At 40.5% G+C, this 23,655-nt stretch overlaps 1 protein-coding gene across 1 annotated transcript in view; it reads right to left on the bottom strand.

Annotated features, from left to right (window-relative positions):
• The window catches only part of LOC117551002 (eukaryotic translation initiation factor 4 gamma 1-like), a 91,369-nt gene extending 69,436 nt beyond the window's left edge, over positions 1-21,933 (bottom strand). The window contains 7 exon segments of the mRNA XM_034223653.1: positions 159-353; positions 1,710-1,730; positions 3,804-3,836; positions 4,773-4,850; positions 8,308-8,429; positions 8,900-8,952; positions 21,851-21,933. Of these exon segments, the coding sequence (XP_034079544.1) occupies positions 159-353; positions 1,710-1,730; positions 3,804-3,836; positions 4,773-4,850; positions 8,308-8,382 (402 nt within the window). The 5' untranslated portion in view covers positions 8,383-8,429; positions 8,900-8,952; positions 21,851-21,933.
• Positions 21,934-23,655: the final 1,722 nt, after the last annotated feature.

Below are 23,655 nucleotides of genomic sequence, written 5' to 3'. Positions count from 1 at the left end.
TACAAATGAGAGAAACAGGTAGTCAGTCAATAAATATTTAAGAAAAACATGATTAAAACACATTTAGGTGTATTGTCAAGCACTGAATGATATGAGGAAAAAGGTGTCATGTGATCGATCCATACACCATGTAGCATCACATCTTAAATTCCTCTCACCTGTCCAGGTATGAAGTAGGCGGGTCCCTGGGGGGTGCTGGGGAAGGGGATCTGCTGCCCGGGGATCATCATCATCTGAGAGCCGGGGCCCGCCTGGTAGACGTGGGTCGGGGTGACGGGCCGGGGGCCGCTGTTGGGAGGGATGCCCCGAGGACCCCCATTAGGAGGGAGGCCGGCCCTGTTGGTGTAGTAGGGCTGGAGGGGAGGAAGGGAGGGGGAGGGGGGGAAATGAGCAACTTTGTGTGAGTCTCTATCAGTGTACCATAACAGTGTATATGAAGGATCTTCACTAAAGCATGGATTCAATTCACTTAATGTATTCCCATACAGGGAGAGTAGGGGCTCAGACAATCGGGACCCCCTTGAAAACGCCATGGAGCATCTCAAGGGGGGTTATCCTAATAAATACATTTCTAACAATAAAAGAGAGTATGATAAATATATATTATTCACACTTCTAGAATTGAATTTCCACATGTAAGCAAGATATTCACTTGTAGGCAGAGGTGGGAAGTAACTAAGTACATTTACTCCCATACTGTACTTAAATACAAATCTGCACAATGACTACTTGTACTTTGGTAATTTCACTATATTTTGATGATAATACTTTTCTACTTTTACTTGAGGAACATTTTGAATGCAGGACTTTTACTGTGATAGAGTATTCGTACACACTGGTACTTCTACTTTTACTCAAGTATAAGAGCGGAGTACTTCTACTTTTACTCAAGTACAAGATCTACTCAAGTACAAGATCTGAGTACTTCTACTTTTACTCAAGTACAAGATCTGAGTACTTCTACTTTTACTCAAGTACAAGATCCGAGTACTTCTACTTTTACTAAAGTACAACATCTGAGTACTTCTACTCAAGTACAAGATCAGAGTACTTCTACTTTTACTCAAGTACAAGATCAGAGTACTTCTACTTTTACTCAAGTACAAGATCTGAGTACTTCTACTTTTACTCAAGTACAAGATCCGAGTACTTCTACTTTTACTAAAGTACAACATCTGAGTACTTCTACTCAAGTACAAGATCTGAGTACTTCTACTCAAGTACAAGATCTGAGTACTTCTCTCACCTCTGCTTGTAGGTGAAAAGTTACTTTGGATTGGTACTTTCACGTTCAACACTTACATTTTATTTACTTTTTGAAGTTTTAATTTCAATGCTAAGACTTTTACTTGCAACAGTGTTTTGACAGAGTGGCAAAAGTATTTCACTTAAGTTCAGGACCTAAAGAGGAATAAGTGATTCTAAGTACAGAAACACGTCCTCCCTGCAGCACTAGCTCCTGGTTTGCCCCTGAGTCTGTGGCTGGGCTCCAGCTGGAGACATGTTGGCGCAGCCTGCCAGCAGAGATAAAGCAGCTCATGCTAATTCATTCACAGGTTCCTCATTTGCATTCTGCTGCAGGGCTGGGAGGTAACCTCTACATCCAGCAAAAATCACAGAGCCAAAAAAGAAAGAAAATATAAACGGCCAAATATTTGACACGCTTATTAAGATGGTGGGAGGAGAAACTGCGTAGGAAGTTGAGTTACCTGCAGCGACCTGAAGCTTCCCTTCAGCAGCAAACACACAGGGCACACACAGAGAGGAGGAGGAGGAGGCGGGTGGGAAGAGAGGAAGAAGCACCACAATCAGTTAGAGCAAAGCACCCGGAAACTTCTGTGCCAAGCGGCGAATTAACGAGCGGCATGCAGAGCCGTGATCCACAACAACAAGGCCTGAAGTCTGGAACTCAGGAGGAGTAACTACAAGAGAGGGATTCCTGATCTAAATGTTTACTTCGTTAAATAAAGAGAGAGGAGAATTAAATGGTCTGTTTTTATATCAAATCAATTTCTTATTGTGATTAAAAAGCATAGTTTAACTTGAATACCTTCTGATATGAAGAGTAGGGGAAATATTCATCAATAAATACCACTTCCAAAATCACAATATTTCCTCGATAGTAGGGCTGCTCAATTAATCGTATTTTAAAATCGCGATTACGGCTTGCAACGATTACGAAAACAACGTAATCGAAATAAAACGATTCTTTTTTTGTTGTTTTTTCAGTTGAATTATACTTAAAGTTCAGGGTAATCAACCGTTAAAAACATACTGTTCAAATAGTTTTTCTCCAATAGATTGATGTTTTCAAAGTAAATGGATAATCGTTTTTAATAATCGTGATATCAATTATTAACCCAAATAATCGAGATTATGATTTTTGCCATAATCGAGCAGCCCTACTCGACAGTTAAGAAACCAATATTACAATACAACAAACTATCTTAAATAAGGCAATTAAATATCATACAGTCTCCCTGCATACAACCTGATGAACTCAAAAACCTCTTTTCAGGTATACCTTTAAACCTAAATGTAGCTACATATTTAATGTGTGTAATCTTTCACATGCACTCGAGGAGAAGGTAAATCCTTCTTCTGAAATATTCAAACACATTGTTGATTAACTATCCTTAGGCACGGGACGACGTGAGAACATCCTTGCAGGAATAATTGTGATTTCCCCTTTTCTCTAAGTCGCTTGTAAGGATGTTTATTTCAATAATGGAGATAAACCACAATCAAACTATTGTCGGTGTTTATTAATCCTATATCGTCCCACCCCTGGATACCAATGATTAACATGCTGTGTCATCAAGTTAATGTTATAGTCTTGGGGTTAATCAGAATGTCTAGTATAAAAAAGTCAACGTTCCCTCTTTCAGGTCCTAGTTGGGTGACCGATTAAGGGAAACTCTTGTGGTAAGTTTCCCCATGGTTCATGTAGGAAAATGTCCTTAAAAAGGTTGTCCGCACATTGTATTGAAAGCAGACATAGGACCTTTGAATCTTCTCTACTGTTTCTAACATGTGTTAAAGGATAGTTATGGCGCATTTCCACTGCAGCGCGTAGCACGGTCTAAGCTTGCCGTGCCAGAGCCGGCCCGTTTTTGGTTGCGTTTCCACTCGGCGTAGTTCCGGCTAACGGGTACTTGTTCACAGTTTTTCTGGCTCTCCAGAATTGAGGTGCTTTCCGGGCCAACAACGGGCTGAGTATGCTAAACTAGTGACGTGAGTGGCTACAACTAGAACACAATGAACATATTTGACCGTGATTTAATTGTAATTCACGTTTCAAAATGATGCCGAAGTAACAACATACTGATACCGGTTAGTAAAAACCATGAATTAATGCTTTGACGAGTCTGCAGACAGACGGCAGGCGAAAAACCTTTAACATGTGTGTTTTCTGAATGGAGATCGGCTCAGCTAACGCAGTATATGCTCCGACCGTCCACACTCACAACAACGGCCTACAGACATAAATAAAGCAGCGACTGTATTCGCCATGACACAGGCAGTCTGTGGTTTGTACTTGTTTAACTTGTGTCTAGTTTCTGAACAGATATGAAGAGCTGTGAGCTCTGAGGGCTAACAGCTAACGGCTGATGTTGGTTTTCTGTGTTTCGCATTGAAGATGACGTCACGGCTCCGCCTACACTGCGTTACTATAGTTACTGCCCCAGTTCCTAAACTGTAATGGAAACGCAGCATAAAGTGAGCCTGGCCTACCAAGGCCTAGCTATACCGTACTAAGCCCTGCAGTGGAAATGCGCCATTAGTCATTGTGCTGTTAGTACCTGTTGGTGTAAAGGCCGCGGCCCCGGGGCAAACTAGAGGAGAAGAGGCAGACAGAGCAGAGGTTAAAGACAACAACAATCCATGCTCCACTTGCTCCAGTTCTGCACCTTTAAATCTGCACCTAGAACGCCGATATGTCATGTTTAAAAGTCTGAGAAAAAGTGGAAAGCTGGTTTCCGAAAGTCAAACCAAGGGGTTTTAGTTTGCCCACTTTTTCACTTAATTTCCCCATTTTGGTTTGTCTTACCCAATTACTTAACAATATAGCTATTTTAATTTGAAGGAAAAAACCTAAATAACACGATCTTTACGGTGATATACAGTGGAAATGGTACAAAAGACTTTCGAACAAAACATTTGAAACTTTGGGTCAACAATTCAGAAACAAGGGTCTTTTGATTTACTGGTCAAGCTCTAATAAATTTACAACACATGCTGAATGAGCCCCTTGCACCCATCATTGCTCTTGCACCTCTTAACTTGTTATTTTTGCGGGGCTACTCTTTAACGGCAATGGAAATGACTCATATATCGGTGTAATCGCTCTAAAATGAGTCCAAAATGTGGCTAATAACAATGACATTAACTTTCTGGCTATATTAAAACCATGAATGCTGTAGAAGATTTAGGATGACAAAATGATAGACTGATTTCCAGAGTTCCTGCGTTCACTAGGAGCATTAAGGAGTTTAAAATCATGCTGTGAGCACATTGGTACTGGGTGAGGTATGGGGTTAAGGATATTAAGGACAGGTTGACGCTGACATTAAAAATGATAACTGGTAATAAGAAATTAGACCAAACAGGGTGCAGAACTGGTGAGAAGCAGGACATGAAATCACAGATGCATTCAGTTGACTGTACGCTAGGTTATATTATATTGTGTCTCTTTTGCTACAATGGAGGTGTCAGGTGAGCAGTGTGTGTGTGTGTGTGTGTGTGTGTGTGGGGGGGGGGGGGGGGGTTACCTGTCGGGGCTGAGGTGTCGGGTTCATCTGTGGAGGAGGGGAGGCAAACACTACAGACTGCCCGGGGGAGTATGAGGGCTGGAAGAGACAAGAAGTGGTGTCAACAGCAGAAAGGTGGGATGAGAGAGAGAGAGAGAGAGAGAGACAGACAGAGAGAGAGAGAGAGAGAGAGAGAGAGAGAGAGAAGAGCAGAAGACAAGACAGACAGACGAGACCAGACAACAGACAGACAGACAGACAGACAGATCAGACAGAACAGACAGACAGACAGACAGACAGACAGACAGACGACAGAACGACGACAGGAGAGAGAGAGAGAGAGAGAGAGAACAGAGAGAGAAGACAGACAGACAGACAGACAGACAGACAGACAGACAGACAGACAGACAGTACAGACATGTACAGACAGACAGACAGACAGACAGACAGACAGACAGACAGAGAGAGAGAGAGAGAGAGAGAGACACAGAGAGAGAGACAGAGAGACACAGAGAGAGAGAGAGAGAGAGAGAGAGAGAGAGAGAGAGAGAGAGAGAGAGAGAGAGAGAGAGAGAGAGAGAGAGAGAGAGAGAAGAGAGAGAGAGAGAGAGAGACTGCACGTTAAGCAGAAAACTCAGTTCAATGATACTTTAAGAATCTAAGTGAGTGGCAGTAAAGATGCTGCAAGCTACGTTGGTATCGATCAACATTTCTTGCTTTATTTGCTTGTCGTTGTTACCTTAGAAAAGTGGTGCAGTAAATGGGTCCTTAAAAAACCGGAAGTGAGTCAGCACGTGAACTTCTGCCTCCCTTGTCTTAAAGTGAATCTATATGGCTTGTAAAGCTTTTAGATGGTTGCTAACAAGTGGCTACATGACACAACTAAACATCATAAGGCTGGACAGTAGCCGCCGTTAGCTTAGCAGTGGTAACATTGTAGTCATGCAACTGTGGTGTAAAGTGTTACAGCTCAACAGCAGCTTTTTAATTGTTGTATTTACACTTCAAAATGTATGTTAATTTGTGAGTTTTGTGTATTATATGTTCATTTGGAAAATTAGCTTATTTTTCTCAATAATTAAAAATCCAAGTCCCTTTGGAAAATTGAGGGGAAACGGTCACACCGAGACGAAGTACACGACTCGAGGAGACGGAAACAACAAGTCCACACAATGCGTGACTGCCAAAGACGGAATCCTTCCTAAAAAGATGGACTGCAGTTATGTTGACTGTCTGAAAGCTAGAATCTGGACAAGTGTATTTTGAAGATGAAAAAGCCTTCTGTTGAGGACCTAAGAGTTTTACGTTGAAATTGAAATGAAGTTAATAATACTATTGGACTTTCCCTTAAGGTAAAGAAAGCGATGCTATTTCCAGGGTCTGCCAACAGATACAAGTCATAGAATAGTGACATGTGTTCTCTGCTTTTAACCCATCCTAGTACCGCGCCCGGGGAGCAATGGGAGTGAGGGGGTGTCCGGTGCCTTGCTCAAGGGCACCACGGCAGGGCAGGAGGTGAACTGGGACCTCTCCAAGTAGCAGTCCGCACTCCATATTTTAGGTCTGGCCTGGGACTTGAACCGGCGACCCTACGGCTCCCAGTCCAAGCCCCTACTGACTGAGCCACTGCCGGACTAACAAAGCACTTATATACTAACTAAGGGCTGCAACAAACGACTATTTTGATAATCGACTATTCGGACTATTACTGGATGCCTGTAACGCTCTTATTTAGCCATCAACTTTTAGATGTAGCTTGAGGTTGTTTTAGGCATGTGGAAACTAACAATGAAGACATTGAATACTTGATTCAAAAATACATACATTATTAAATTAACTAGACAAAACTAACATTGCTTTTTATTTAAATTAAATAAATAATATTTCACATCAAAAGAAACAACAATGTTTTAACAAATCGTATTAAATAATCTGATGACAGAATAGCTGAAACTTTAACTAAATAAATAACTCAGTTTCCTCTCATCATTAACCCATGTTTGTATAATGTAGTTAACTCCGTGTGTTGCTGCTAGCATACATAACACCTGACGTGGAAACGTTACTCGTGGATGGGGCTACAGAGCTGCTAGAAAGACAGTGGAACCCGGTGCATTCCTCCGTCTGGATGTGGAGCACTTTTGATAAATGTTTAGACAAATTGCTCGTGTTACCGCCCTTACATGCTAAACTCTTATTGCACTTTTGGCAACGAGCATCGAGAAGTTTAACCACACCTTGGAGCTCCGCCATCTCCTCCGTGTGTTGCTGCATGTAGCAGCTGCGTGTGTGTAAACTGCCCCGCCCCCTCGCACACAGACGGGAGAGAGATCTCGTCTCGATTGGAAAGGTCGAAAATACATCATAGACGCATTTTTCTTTTCTTTTTGCAAATTAGAAACGAGTTGGCGTCACTAAAACTGAGATATGTTTTTGTAGCAATAATACATGACATATATTTTTTAAATGTCTCCAGTACCGATAAAAAGACCGATAACGTTGGAGCTTAACGGCGCGTAAAACACACGTGATGACGTCACCAACTAATCGACGACTGAATTAGTTGGCAACTAATTTGGTAATCGATTAAGTCGATTAGTTGTTGCACCCCTACTAAGGACTGGCTTATCTAAAGCCAGTTGAGTAGCACTTGAAATGTTTGGCTCTATGAAACCTGATGTACTTATATGATTCTGTTTTCTTCAAGTTTGTATCTTGTTGGTCGGACGCACTTACTGTAAGTCGCTTTGGATAAAAGCGTCAGATAAATGCAATGTAATGTAAAAAATATTGTGACATCCTGCAAACTCCCGCAGGCGAACTAATTCCTTATTTCTCTTCTCTATTTAAACATGAGCTAAATCAAGCCCCTACTGACTGAGCCACTGCCGGACAATAGCATTAATAATCCTATTGGACTTTCCCTTAAGGTAAAGAAAGCGATGCTATTTTCAGGGTCTGCCAACAGATACAAGTCATCCCCTTGCACTGGAACGATAGTAGGGATGCCAGAAACTGACCATGATCAAAATCGGACAGCCCTGGCGAATAATAATCAGTGCAATAATTATTTCATGCTAAATGAAGCTCCGTTGGATATCACTAGATCATGTTACACAGCGTAATAGAAGTACATAACGATTGATGTATGCATTAGCATAATTATTAGCTAGCCGCTAGCTGCTAACTGCCGCCTCGTTAATATCAAATCCATCATAATAAAAATCCATTACCATGCTGTCATGAACGCACGGTGCTGTTACGTGTACGCAAATTGACGTGCTTGATGTGAACAAGCATTTTGGTTAAAGTTGCGCATGCGCGATGAGCGCACATACGGGTACTTCTCCGGCATGCCGGGTAATCTGTGACGTTTCACTCTCTCAAAAGTTGGGCCATTTTATCATCATGCTCTAATGAGCAGCTCTCATAGGAATGAATGAGGCCCCGCCTCCCACGCTGTATCCAGTTCTTATTATACATCCATGGCCACGTGGGGTCGAGCAACAAGTCCCAGAAGAGTCAGAACAGGAAGTGAGGTAGCGGGGGTCCTTACCTGTGATAGGCCAGGGGAGGGGGCAGGGTGGGGGATGGAGGGGGGTCCTGTTATAGGCTGTGGTGCTTTATTCATTTCATGGAGTTCTGCATGGGGAGGCAGATGTGGACCTGTGTACGAATCTGGGGAGAGAAAAGACGGATAAAATGATATTTATTCATGAAAATAAGGCATTTTTACAAACGTAGGATTTTACTGTGAAGTCCCGATCACTCCCTAATGTTCGTACATTTTACTGTTTTTATTTTATCTTTCGGACAGACAAACTTAAGATGTACAATTACTACGTCTTGAAAAAACACTAATTGTTTGCTGCCAAAAATATATTACAAACAAATAAAATAAGGCATTGTTTAGTTCACATTCAGTACTGTAGGAGTGAGGATAATGGCCAATGAAAGATCAAATGAAATTAAGAAGAAATAAATACAAATATATAGATATTTGTATAAGTTTACGTAAAATGTCAAATTAAACAGAAAATATGAAAAGCACAATACATAATATGTATACTAAAATATATATATAGAAGTTTAAATGGTATTAATACAAATGCAATGTGTAGGAAATGAGACCTCACTTGCATACTTACATTTATGAATCTTTTCAGGTCCTGAGTGCAGTTACACTGAGGAACGTTTTTTCCTATAGAGAAGAGAAGAGGGAGAAACTTTATTAACACCGAGTGAACACTTATTGGTGAGTTCATATGGAGCCAAACAGACAAAGTGTTAAGGCTGATACAACATTAAGAGGAGACAGGAAATCATGAGCTTTGAACTAACACCCAGGGTTTGGTCTCAACTGGTCACACTCAAACCAAAATGCAGATTTCCCCCGTAAAATGTTAAACTGAGGACAGAAACAATATTTCTGTCCGTCAGAAACTGTGTAATTACTCCAGAAATATGAGTATCAAACGTTTTTAACGGAGCTCCGACGCCACGTTGTTGTTTACGTGCGCAGCGCAATCTGGTATACGGATATCATGTTATCGAGAGAATTTATATATCTTACAAGATCAGCGCCACAGCATCACCTCATACTATAGTTTTCCGACACCTGTAACTCCCTTCTTAACTCTACTTTATTCTCCTTCTATACAACCTCTAAACAGAGCAAAAATAAGGCTGCATCTACACGGAGACGAATACTAACCGAAGTCGATATTAAAAAAGTCTTCTGTCCACACGGAATCGGCTCAAGAAACTTGTCCGTCCACACGAGACCGCTCGACCCGCTGTAGTACATATGCCGGGCCTGTAAGTGGCGCTGTACTTCCGCCACAAAATACACCAAAAGCAGTGAAGAAGACCCCCGAGCATGGTTGCCCTTCTGTTTATTCTCCGCGGTGGATTTAGCAACATGTAGTTCTCCATGTTAGGGCTGTACCCGAATATTCAACTATTTGAATATTCGTTCGTTGGCCAACTATTCGGGTTTTAATTTCATTATTCGAATATTCGTTTTTTGTTGTTTTTTTCAACAAAAAAAAATAATTCCGAAATGTATCTAAATGCTATCAATAAAGGCGAATTGCCATATTCTTATACTATATTTATACTTTTGAATTGCACTGTTAAAATGCGGAAATATATACAATCTCAGCCTGTGCTCCTGACATCGCACACAGTCACGAACGCAAACGGCACGCTTCACCTCGCTTCACACACCTGAACACAAAATGCCGAAGACTTCAGCTGTGTGGGACCATTTTAAATTGGACGACGGTAAGAAGAAGGCAGTGTGCCAAATATGCGACAAGAAACTGGCCGGTGGCACAACAACTCTGAAAAGTCACCGGATGCTGTGAGTACTAGCCTAGCTTAGCTGTTGTCAAGTTGCCGTGATGAAGCTGCTTTATCCGCCGTTTAAACAGTAACGTTACACATGGTAAAATCGTACTCTTACTTTTCTTGGAAAATAGTTGCAAGCAACCGAATTGTTTTTTTATATTAGTTTTTCAATTTGATCCGAATAGTGAAAATAATAGGAGCAATGTGGGAACATCTGGGGCTAAGGCAATTATTGGCATACAGTTCGTTCATTTATTTTTCGTTCTTCCTTTTTTAAATACTGTATCGGTAAAAAGTACTACCCTGTTAGGCCTACTGTTACGGCTATGTTATTAAAAGTATTGTTGTTATAACAGAAATATGTGTTTTGTATCTTCAGGTTGTAAAACGTTATAGACGGCATTTGGAACCGGATGTGGTCCCCGGGCGTTGCGCTGCGGCTGGGTTAAACGCAGAGGACACATTTAGTTTGAATGTATGCGAGTACTGAGACAATAAATACATATAAATCGTAATAGTATGCTCTTTCTGCGCTTCTGCTTAACAGCGTGTCGTCAGGTGTCAGGTGTCTCGGAGCGTGTTATGACATTTAAAAAAATATATATATATATTAAAAAAAAATAATCTCTCCGCACCGAATATTCGCTGCAGATTACTACAGAATATCCGGAGCCCGAAAAATGGTATTCGGGACAGCCCTACTCCATGTCCACTTGTTGCTGATAGTTGTGGTAGAGGCGCTGTAGATTTTGCGCTAACATCTGTAGCAGTAGCACTAGCTACTGACCATGCTACATCAGTGAGCAGCAGAGGTGGGGAGAGGCAGGGCTATGGCTTCATCGTTATCAGGAAGATTATCATATAGGACATACACACGGAGCCTTTTGACCCCCCGGAGCAGTGGTTCCCAACCTGGGGGGCGCGCCTCCCTTGGTGGGGCGCCAAAGATCGCAGGGGGGGCGCCAGGCCTCAGATGATTTGAGGCCAAATATCATATTTAGATTTTTTTATTTACATATAATTGTAAGGCAATACATGATTGTCACTAAAAGCCTCGTCTCTTCATTACAATAAAATATAAAAAATAATTGATTAATTAATTTGAATACAAATTCAAGTTCGTATTAAAGGCATACAAAGACAGAAATGTATAATTATGTCTTTAATAGAAATGTTTCTTCTGCGCGTAAAGTGTCCAAACCAGGCTTTTCTGGATAAGCGCATTTTTTAAAAACATAGTCATTGTCCATGACGGGTTCAGATTATTTGTCACAGTTGCTCCGATCAGATCGGTCTCTTTTGAATCCACATAAACACATCGGCAAAATCCGGCTTACTTTGAGCATGCGTTTTAAACAGTTTAATCCCTTTGTGAATTGTTTCCACTTGCGCCGTACTTTAATTTCTTCATACAGCGGGAATCCAAATGAATGAATCCTGAGTCCAATAACCATCAAAGTCACTCCAATAGTGCTCCTTAACTAAGCTTTCATCCTCCTTTAACAAAATACTTCACATTCATCCAGTTTGTGACAGTAGTTGTTGCATTTTGAGACTTTTAAACTTTAATTACCGAAAATAAGTCCTGAAAAAGCTGGAAATTAGTCATCATGTTTGCACTTCCTGTTTCCTCGTCTGTATGTAAAAGGTTTTTGTGAATGAGATTTTGGTTTGAATTATGAAACAATAACTGTGGTTAATAATAGACGTATATATACATAAAGTATGTCAGTAAACACCCCACTGGTTAATATCCGAGGCTTATATTTGTCATAAAACCAACAACTAAACTTCATCATCCTGAACTATTAACGAAGCACTTTTATACTAATAAAGGACTGGCTTATCTAAAGCCAGTTGAGTAGCACTTGAAATGTTTTTGCTCTATGAAGCCTGATGTACTTATATAATTCTGTTTTCTTCAAGTTGTATTTTGTTGGTCGAACGCACTTATTGTAAGTCGCTTTGGATAAAAGCGTCAGCTAAATGCAACGTAATCCTGAACTTTAGGCTCCTTTAGCTTAGCGGTGGTGACGTGAAGTCATGTGACCGTGCTGTAGTTCCTTTATAGCTCAACATTAGCCACCTTTAGCTTAGCGGTGGTGACGTGAAGTCATGTGACCGTGCTGTAGTTCCTTTATAGCCCAACATTAGCCGCCTTTAGCTTAGCGGTGGTGACGTGAAGTCATGTGACCGTGCTGTAGTTCCTTTATAGCCCAACATTAGCCTCCTTTAGCTTAGCGGTGGTGACGTGAAGTCATGTGACCGAGCTGTAGTTCCTTTATAGCCCAACATTAGCCTCCTTTAGCTTAGCGGTGGTGACGTGAAGTCATGTGACCGTGCTGTAGTTCCTTTATAGCCCAACATTAGCCTCCTTTAGCTTAGCGGTGGTGACGTGAAGTCATGTGACCGAGCTGTAGTTCCTTTATAGCCCAACATTAGCCGCCGTTAGCTTAGCGGTGGTGACGTGAAGTCATGTGACCGTGCTGTAGTTTCTTCTAGGGGTCAACCGATTATCGGGGCCGATATTCCGCATTTGACCGATTATCGGTATCGGTTTTTCAGGTTGATATGTGAAGCTCATTAGCTAGCTAACATGTATCTAGCAAATGTTTAGCAACATATTAGAAGGGAGGCTACTAGACTAACACAGGGCATGACATTAAGGATTTTGGGAGATGGCCCTGTGGGCCATCTAAGCTAATTTACAGATGGCCCTGAGTCCAATAGAGATGGCCCTGAAAAATGCGCGCGGACGAAATGACACACGAAAGGTTTGGGGGACCTGCAGGTCTTAGATGCTGTCTGGTGCATTCTCTAGAATTATAAGATGAACCACCACAATATTATATTGTACAATTTCAATTTTATTCTTAATTTCACTTCTTCTTGTTTGTGTTTGCTGATTCCACGACTGATAGTCTTTCAAGAAAGTGTCAATGTCTGACTCGTCTATGTCTGACTCATCTGAGTCGCCAAGAGCTTCAGCCAAGCGCTTCTCGCCAGCAGCCACATTCTCTGCCTCAAGTCCGAGCTCGTCAGATATGGCCTCCTGGCGCACATTCTCCTCCTGCTCGGCTTCCTGATCCATAAGAACCAGGTCTTGATAGAGGTCGTCCCGTATCTCCTGCTCCTGCTCCTTCTGCCACGGGTTGAAGCCAGGGCGACGAGCCCTATTTCCTGAGGTCCACCACTTCTCCGGCAGCATCAAAGTTGTCCATTGAGGGGCCCTCAATGGAGGAAAACATCAGGCGGCTGAGCTGCTCAGTACCCAGACAGGAACGCCAGTCGTTCTTCACCCTCTTCATGCAGCTGAACCCCCGCTCACACACTGCAGTGTTGACTGCCAGAACAAGGTATATTTCAAACAGTATTGACAGCCCCTTATACTGTTTGCATCTCTCAGTGTCACACAGGATGCCAGAGAAGATCTGTGGCATTCGAAGTGTGCGGGCTGCTGCATAACTCTTGTAGAGGATGAACTCAGACTTCAGCATTTTAGTTTTAACACTGTGCTCGTCCATCAGGGGCTGATAATGCTCGCAGATATCAGCAAAGTCTCGTTTGCCATAGGCAGCCAGCTCCTGTCTGTCAAAGGGCCACTGACTGGGGTTGAAGATGGAACATTTTGAAGGGACACTCCCTTTCTGGAGATCTTGGAATCTTTTCTCCAGGTGCTTGATGAGCACATCTGCAAACACATACAAAATGTCAAATTATATTCCTGTTTTTGGACCACCATAAAAAAAATTATCTATTAAAACATGTTATGCCCATATTTACTTATGAAGAAAATATTATTGGGCACATACCTATGACTTTCTTCCGGAGAAAGAGAATCTGCCCTTCGTTGACATACTTGAGTTTAGTCCCTCGGAAGAGGCCGGTTTCAGCTGCAGCTCAGTCTTTCTCTTCTTCTTTCCAGGTTGTTCACCTTGCTTTGGTGGACTAAGAAACATTGTAATACACTCTGACTTTAAATTATTTGATCATTATGTATTCAGCATCAGAATCCGTAACAAACTGAAATTCCCGCGAAAATGTGGTTGCATTCGATTCATTGTCCGGGTAGTATTCAGTTGCGCCACTTATGTGACAGACAAGAATAGTCAACTCTAATGTCTAACACTTAATGTGGAGAAAGAGATGTCCTGTATGGGTTGATTGTGCGTTGATCTGTTGGTAATGCCTCGGGGTTCCGGTGGGCATGTAAACAAATGCATAATGCTGAGCTATACTTTGTGGCCTCACCCGGTTGCATAGCGACACTCATTGTTTAGGTGTCTTTTAATAAGCAGGTAGTCCTATCATTAGCTAGAACTAGCTGGATCTGATCGATATGGACATAAACGCGAGTGAAGTCTAATCTGACGGGAGAGAGAGATCAGCTGCTGCTGACGAGTCGACACGCAGCTCTGCATGATCACATGCACATGCATCACGTGAGCGGAACAAAACACACACTTCAGGTTAGAATATCACACGTAGCTATTTTAATTACCTCTCAAACTACCGTAACTAGTTATAGATATGTTTAGTTTTACTGTCGGGTCACTCATTACTGGATCCGCGAGCTGCATGATACTGGCATAATAGATTGCCCGATCGGGCAACCAGCAGGTGAGGCTTCATTGCCCGAGCTAAATGCTTGATGGCCCCGGGCCATCGGGCAGTCCTTAATGTCGAGCCCTGTAACGTTAGGTCTACTGTAATAGCCTCACTTTTAATAGTTTGCAAAACATTAGCTAGCACTAGTGTTTTGCAGTTGCTAGCAGCTTATTGGGATGTTATGCTAGATAGACAGGCATTGTTTTTGATATAATAAATGAAGCATTATTGTTAGTTAAGCATGTCAGCCTGCAGCCCCACTTCTTGTCTCTCTCTCTAACTCATTGCAGATGGCTGCACTAAAGAAAAGGGCACAGAGGAAACCAGGTGTAAGATGTTTAAAAGTTAATTAAACATAATATATGCTTAAATGCATTTCAAAGAAGTTGTGTTGGAGTTTGTGTTATTCTACATTTTGACAAAGATTTTCTGATTTTACTGCAAATATCGGTTCCAAATATCGGTCTCCTTGATTACTAATAATCGGTATCGGCCTTGAAAAAGCCATATCGGTCGATCCCTAGTTTCTTCATAGCTTAACGTCAGCTTTTGACTTCAGATATCCTAAAGTCGTGTTAATATGTGGAGATCATCCTGCTGAACAATACGCGTAGGTATCATTTTTGTCAAGTGAAAAAGGAAGATGCTACCTTTCAAGTCGGCCTACAAAATAAACACCACTGCATCACTATTATAACTGAGTATAATTGTGTTTATTGCGTGTGCTGATATACGATCCACCCACTGACAACAATACCACTACATTCATTTAAGAAACAAACATGGTGCAGGTTTTTACAGAAAGGGCGGAAACTCAGGTTTTATCTCATAATTCCACATCAAATATTGGTCTAAGGTTGGCAGTAGTGACACATTTGGTATTTATAGCGGGGGCTACATTATCTCATTCACTCCCTGACACACACACACTGTAAAAAGCCTGAGTCATGCTGAGTCTGTGTGTTCATTGAAGAGGAACTCACACAGTATAAATGGTTATCCTCGTTCACAGGTTGATTTTTAACAGAAAATGTTTCGTCATTGATCGAGTTATTTTTTTAACAATGACCGAAAAGTCTGAAGGCCGTCTGACAGTCCTTTTCAAATGAGGAGGATCTACTCTACTAAAAAAGCAACAGACTGGTTATGCATTTAACCAATAACAAGTATTGTATTCCCTAAAAACTGATCTTCGACCATTTTTCGGGCTCCGGATATTCGGTAGTAATCAGCAGCGAATATTCGTTCCGCGCGGGGGGGGGGGGGGGGATATTGCATTGTGTGTTACTTTCGTTGCAGTTGTATACGTCTTAAGTGTAATTTGGCTTGGCTTTCTATTTTATATGGACATGCTTTTATTTTGAAGGAGAGTTGTGACAGTCGCAGATTGACCAACGTGTTTCTTATAAACTGTCGTGGCAGGGGGAAAGGTTACGGCATGTGGTTTAGATTGAAAATGAAATGAAATCTATGATACATTTATCATCCTCGCCACTACAGTTGTTAAATGTCCACTTTCATGTAAGGTTTGAGGGGTTGGTTCTCACGGGAGGAGGAAGTGAGTGTGGTGAATGCTGGTATTCAGCGGGATATTGTAATTTTCTCAACATGGGACGGGGAAGTTAATGAAAAACCGAATCTGTGGATATTGCATCGACGGACCAAAAGCACGTCTCCGTGGAGAGGACGCGCTCAAAGAGAGATATTCTCTACAACCCCGGGGGAGATCGCTCCTCTGGGACACGCCGGTCCTCGTGTTTCCTTTTTGTGTGGATTATAGCCTGAAAAGGCCTACAAACATTTCTGTTTCTGTTTCGGGCGCAGGAGCAATGAACAATAATGGCCTGGATTAGGCAGTAAAGACAATGTTGGTGTATCGCAGAGCGGATGGTTTAATTTTGTTTGGCTGGAAAACTGTCAATAACCTGAACTGATTTTAACTCGTTTTCCTATGGTGCAAAAAAAATGATATTAAGCAACCAGTCATGCCAACATTAATTACACAGTTTTTATTTTATTATTTGAACTGTATTGTCAAACTATATCTTAGATATTTTATTTAACTGTATTTGAAGTGTACTTAGTGTTATGTTCGTAACCTGAATTTAAATCAGGCTTTGTAATTATTTGAGTGACCGAGATCATGTAAGTGTATTTCAAGTGTACTATGTATTAATTTATTGAGCTACTTAAATCAGGTTTTAAAATGCTTTGACTGATAGAGATCATGCAATGTTATTATTTGTGTATTGATTGTTCTGAACCTGCCTGAGGACCACAGATGGAAACTAGCTATTAGCTATAATCTGGCATCTCTTCTCTTTGCTGAGATTAATGTTTTTGTATGCATGGTCCTTCTATAAATAAATAAATAAATATAATGGATCAATGCATGAAATCTGTCTCCGTTTATTTTGTTTAAGGAGTAGATTGTCCGTTTACCTTTATAATATTATTTCATTAAAGAACCCCTTGTGCGTTTAATTAACACAATTATTTTAGATAGTTGATCGTTACAAGGTAGCGCTGTTGACAGGAAGTTGTTGTTGCTATGGAAACAACGTGACGGAGATTAACGGAGAAAAAGTCATATCTACATATAAAGACAGGGAAAGTAAACGATAACGTTTATGGTTAAGTGTTAGCACCGCCCGAAGAGGCACCAGCTCTTACGTTGATATTGGAGATTTCAATACATTCGAAAAAAATAACGAATAACGAAATTGAAACCCGAATAGTACTCCAACGAACGAATATTCGGATATAGCCCTAAATCATACACGAGAAGACCGAATGAGACGTGCAACACAATATAATCAGATATTGTATTTTTGGCCCTTGTTGTGATTGTAATCCCGCAGTGTCGCCCTTAGTTAGGATTGAGTTAGGAATCTGTGTTTTAGGAGTGTGTTGGTTTTGCTACACCCCATCATCACACAGTTTCGTTATTTGAGCTGGTTTGACACGCAGCACTGTGGAGAGATTCACTGCTGGAGAAACATGCTCCTACAGATGTTGCATCATCCTCTGCATGTCCTCCCATGACCTGCTCAGGAAGACAGCGGGAGAACATGTCCTTAAGTTCGCTAAAACTATCAGTTTCTATGTTTTAATATTGTTTATTCTGTCCACACAACATCTGTCCGTCCTCTTCGCTTAATCTCCTTGAGGTTAATTCCATATATCGTCCATTACTTGGGGGTTTTTCGGTGGGTTTTCCCCCCTATGCAGTGCTGCAGGGGTTTTGTTTACGGCACGGTTTGTAAAGCCCCCTAAAGGCAAATTTGGGATATGAGGCGATATACAATAGACGGATAAATAAACAGACGCTGAAGTCCCCGTTGTTAAATAAATGCTTACTCGGAATATCCTTTTGTATTACAAGCTTTGCTGTAAACTATAACAACTTTACTTCCCGCTGAAGTCAGTCTAAAGGTACACGTGTAACTGGTTTCATGAGTTAATGGCGAGCAGATGATGTCAGGATACTTAAATGACATCATCTTTATAAATAGGCAACTACGGTTAAGTACGAGGATTACTAATGATGTACTTACAACTAACAAAGTACAATTTAGTAGGACTGTTTGTGTACATTTGCAAACTGGTTTCACAATGAATTAATTGAACGAAAGTGGATCAACTGGATGCCGAAATAAACAAGGCTTGAGGCCGGTTTGCAAAATACTGAACGTATGCTATTGTGAAGTCGGTATGAAAGACTTTTAAAATGCTTTAGGAGTTTTTCTAAAACAGGGGAGAGGCGGGTGCGATTCACAGTCAGGCCAGCTGTAGAGGAGACCCTCTCCGCTGGAATGTGGGCATAAGATGAGGTTTGAGTCTGCGTGATCTGCGTGTAGGGAGGGGCAGCAGCCATATCATTAGCTAGAGCTAGATCTGATGGATTTGGACATAAACGCGAGTGAAGTATAACCGGACGAGAGAGAGAGAGAGAGAGAGAGAGATCAGCACCTGCAGCTCTGCCCGCTGTGAGGGGCCGGTGAGCGGAGCAAAACACACCTTTAGACCTAACACACTTAGCTATGGCACTGTCGTATACATTGAATTATTCCATTTGATCATATGTAATGAACTTTGGCACCCCTCCCAAAAATTCAAAAAATAATAATTACAATAAAATGTTTCATAACTGATATTCTCACACCTGAATAATTTTGATTAATCGTTCCCATCCCTAACAATTGTTAGATATAGCAACTTAAATAAAAAGAAAACACTTAAACATAGGTTCAACAGTGTGGCTCTGCTTCGGACAAATGTTCCCATGATCAAATGTCCAATCATCAAGCGTCCGTCACAAGCACACCAGCAAGTCTGACATGTCAACTTGAAAATAAAAAAGGGTTTAAGTGCGGTGACACACGTCATCAAAGCAGCACAGTCTGGTCTTTGGACATTCGGCCAAAACCCACACAAGTCCAGCAGACTGCCTTCGAGTTTCACAACAGGAAGCTCAGTCGTGACCTTATGGGTGACAGCCTGGATCTGAATCATCGTGCATTTGTCCTGCGATTACACTCCTGCTATTAGAGTCATTCATTAACCACAACTAAAACATGCGTGAGATCACTGCATGATATTCCCCTGCGCTGATGAATGGTAAAAAAAAAATGTTTGTAGATGGACAATAGCACTGGACAGCAAATATGTACTTATGTTGAGGTAGTATTTCCATCCACTTCAACTCTAATTTCATACAAATCAGAGGACAAATTATGTACATTGTAATCCATTACATATGTTTAAAAATAACTTGATTGATAATAATAGAAAATATAGATCAATAAATCACTGATGAAGTATTTTACATGTTAAGATAAACCACATTGCTCCCATTAAAGTGATGAACACATTAATGCACGAATAATTATAATACAGTATAAATTGTTCTGAAATAAGCTGTGCAGGATCATGATACTTTAATTATAAGTATATAATGATCCCAAAACAGGTGTCCATAAAATGTTTAATATGCTTCTACTGTTTGTGTATATTTAATCTATTACATTTGAACACATGTGCAAAGCCTCGGTGGCATGCTGCTGTACTAAAACACAATCTAATTTGTGATCAATAAAGTATATCAAATCAAACGTATCCGATGTAAATACTTGTAATTAGACCCGAGTCCACCTCTGGACATCACAGCCTTATATTCTCCTGTGCTAAAACAAGGCAAATAATATATATGTGTGGGTAAGGGTATCTGCCTATGTGGGGCCCAATGAGACTGCATCCATTTTGGCCCCACATGCTCAGATAGGGTCTCATGTCTGCTGCAGAGAGCAGGATGAGAAGCGATGAAACCTCATTTTAAAAACACAAGCAATGTCGCCCTCCTGACAAAAGTAATAAAACAACTTCCACATTAAACTAAACATGCATTTGCAACACGCCAGCGCAGGACACGTTGTCCATAACACAGGGGCGTGTCTGCACGTCTACACACACACAATCTACGACAGTTATTTGCATGCCATTTGTAATAAACACACGCCTCTTGTAATGCTCTGTCATGCCAAAAAGCCGATTACAAATGTGTGTGTGTCGAAGATGTTCTGCGGTTAGCCACGTTGCTAACTGTGCTAGGCCCAATCTGGGTTTACCACGTGGTGTCTCCTGCTATTGGCGCGATGCACGCCCAGATCGCCGGCTTCATGCCAGCCACGCCTCAACTGACAACCCCCTGACATGCAATAAAAACAACCCACTACCCTACTAAACACAGGACAATGTAAAGCAGTCGGCGATGAAAAAGGAGACGTGATAATCGTGGGAATGAATGGGATAACTACCAAAGCTAAAGGGGGTGGGGGCTGGCTACTACCGGTTATTAGCTCGAAATGCTACTCACAAAAGAGCAACTAGGTATGCTCAAAAAGCTTCATTTAAATTGGTATAAACACAGAAGGCAATGCTGTCAATGTGTCGTGACAATAATGAGTATTGTTACAGTAAAAGACCACGATGAGTCAGACACCTACGTTTCATGCAGCAAAAATATCTACAGCAACATCACAACCTGCGTGCAGTACATGGTGTCCTGATGGGAATAACCACGATTTGTTAACATATTTCTAAGTAGCATAGCTTCAATTAAAGCTGCTTACATCAAGAGATATAGCATGGCCCTATGTGTCAGTAGCTTCACCTGACCTGTCAATAATCCACCCTCTTATAGCTCCTTAAAATTGACACTTAATATTTGACAACACATGTCTTTCTTATTATCTGAGAGGAGTAACTTATCGTGTGTTTGGCTCAGGAGCAGAACTATACTGTGGTATTGATATATTTCCCCCTTTAAGACGTATTGTTTCAGACTGCTAGTACCATCATTACATAGCCATCATAATTAATCAGATGTCCTGTATTAGTCCCACGGCGGGGATATGAACAGTATTAAAGCAAAGGTGGTATAGCAGGTAAAAAAAATTAAAAGGCATGCACTAATAAACAAGAAAAGCAGACATTACCATTAAAATACAAATATGCACATGGCACACAAGGTTTCTAGTTATCAGTATGCCTTTGTTTTACAACCACAATATATATATACATATATATATATACACACAAGCAGCCAGGCTGTGTTTAAAGTCTAAAAAAAACGAACTCCATCACTTTCGTTTAAAAGAAACTACGACACACGAACAGATTTAACCTACAACTGCCAAGCTAGCTAGTTAGCAAACTGTCGGCTAGCTGGAAGCATAAAGCACCTTAACCGGCAAAAACAACAACACCGTGATGCGACAATCCACCGGTCTTTTGTCACACGGAACAAAGCACACACAATACACACGTTTCCTAGACACTTGATAAGAATACACTCCATCGTGTCTGTGTTTCGTAGCATTAGCTCGCTAGCCTGTTAGCTAAAGTGAAGAAAGAACACCCACGTCGTTTTAGCATGTGATGCTATGCTAACAGGCTAATCCCTGAAAACACAGCAGAAAACCAGTGAAGAAAGTCACCCTATGGAGCTGTTTCTCCGGAATAAAAGATGAAACGTACATGTGACTGACCTCCCAGGGTGTTTTTTTACCAGCGACTTGAATTTTAGCGGGATATTTAAGCGTGTTAATGTAGAATTTGGCTGGGAATCGTCGCTTTACCTTTTCTCTCCTTGAGTCCGCAGAGCCGGACGGACGGAAAATCTCCCCGGAAGCCGGTAGCGGGTACTTCCGGTAGGATCCCGTGACGTGATACCTTTATTTTTTTATTTACAAATAAATAAACAGCGATGGAAGAAGTACTCAGATCTTGAGTAAAAGTAGAAGTACTCAGATCCTGTACTTGGGTAAAAGTAGAAGTACTCAGATATTGTACTTGAGTAAAAGTAGAAGTACTCAGATATTGTACTTGAGTAAAAGTAGAAGTAGTCAGATCTTGTACTTGGGTAAAAGTAGAAGTACTCAGATCTTGTACTTGAGTAAAAGTAGAAGTACTCAGATCTTGAGTAAAAGTATAAGTACTCAGATCTTGTACTTGAGTAAAAGTAGAAGTACTCAGACCTTGTACTTGAGTAAAAGTAGAAGTACCAGAGTGTAGGAATACTCTGTTACAGTAAAAGTCCTGCATTCAAAATGTTCCTCAAGTGAAAGTAGAAAAGTATTCTCATCTAAATATAGTGAAAGTAGCGACAGTAAAAGTAGTCGTTGTGCAGATTGGTCCATTTCAGAATAATATATCTGATATGTTTTATAATGATTGATCATGAAAGTGTTCTCAAAGCTGGTAAAGGTGCAGCTAGTCTGAATGACTTTGTATACTGCAGGGTAGCTGGTGGATTTACTCCAGGTGGAACTAAAGTCTGATTTAACACTTGGTTATATTTCACATCATTCATCCAGATCTGTAGAGTAACTAAAGGTATTAAATACATGTAGTGGAGGAAAAGTACACGATTTACCTCTGAACTGTAGTGGAGTAGAAGTATGAAGTAGCATTACATAGAAAAACTCTAACTCTAAGTAATTAAGTACAAGTGAGGTACTTGTACTTTAATTCTGTCTTGTATTAGTATTTGTATTATTTTACAGTTTTTGTAAAGTGTAATTTGCTGCCAAAAGTACATCTTAATTAAATATCATCTATTGTTGGGAATATATATGACCTTCCCGTAAAAGCCATGGCCCTTTTGTTTATATACAACTTATGTATTTCATATTTTAATGTATTAACTGTTTTTTGATTGTCTTTTATTCGTTATTTTTCTTATTAGTTTGTTCAGAATATCTATAAGACATTTAGTTTTTGTTCATGTACATTTTACAACAAAAAATATACTTTAAATCACCCAAAATATATATTTATTGGGCTTACACTTGAAGTATTTTTTTTAATTAAATGATACCTAAGAAAGGTAAATGTCCTTAAAATAGTAGAAATGTTTATTATATATATACTTGTTTAATTCTGCTTTTTATTAGTAATTTACATGTACTTCCATACTTTTACTGTGAATATCTATAGGCAATATAAAAAGTATTTGCATTGTGTTTAAAATATTTTCAGTCGCAAATTGGAAAATGTGTTAATTGCAGTGGCATGAAAAACAAAGTATGGAACATAACTAGAAATGAAAAGAGTAGAAAATAAACAATTATGCAATATTAACATCTCGAATTAGAACACAAAACAGCTAATATGTGTAGAATATAATATATGTTCACAATGTACAACAATATTTGGTATTACTGCCGATTTGTATTCTTTATTATTCAATTTCAATGTAAATACTGTTATATGTGGGGGGCGCAGTGGGTTGTGCGTATGTGTTCGGGCCACAGTATTGAGTATGTAAGTCGCTTTGGATAAAAGCGTCATATAGTGTAATGTAATATTTTTCTAGTTCTCTACCCGTGTTTTTAATTCTTGTTTGTATGCACCACGACATCAAGTGAAATTCCTCGTATGT

This window comes from Gymnodraco acuticeps, unplaced genomic scaffold (genome assembly GCF_902827175.1).
Source record: "Gymnodraco acuticeps unplaced genomic scaffold, fGymAcu1.1, whole genome shotgun sequence".
Taxonomy (NCBI): domain Eukaryota; kingdom Metazoa; phylum Chordata; class Actinopteri; order Perciformes; family Bathydraconidae; genus Gymnodraco; species Gymnodraco acuticeps.
The sequence above is the reverse complement of the archived record's forward strand: the minus strand, read 5'-3'. Positions and strand labels throughout refer to the sequence as shown.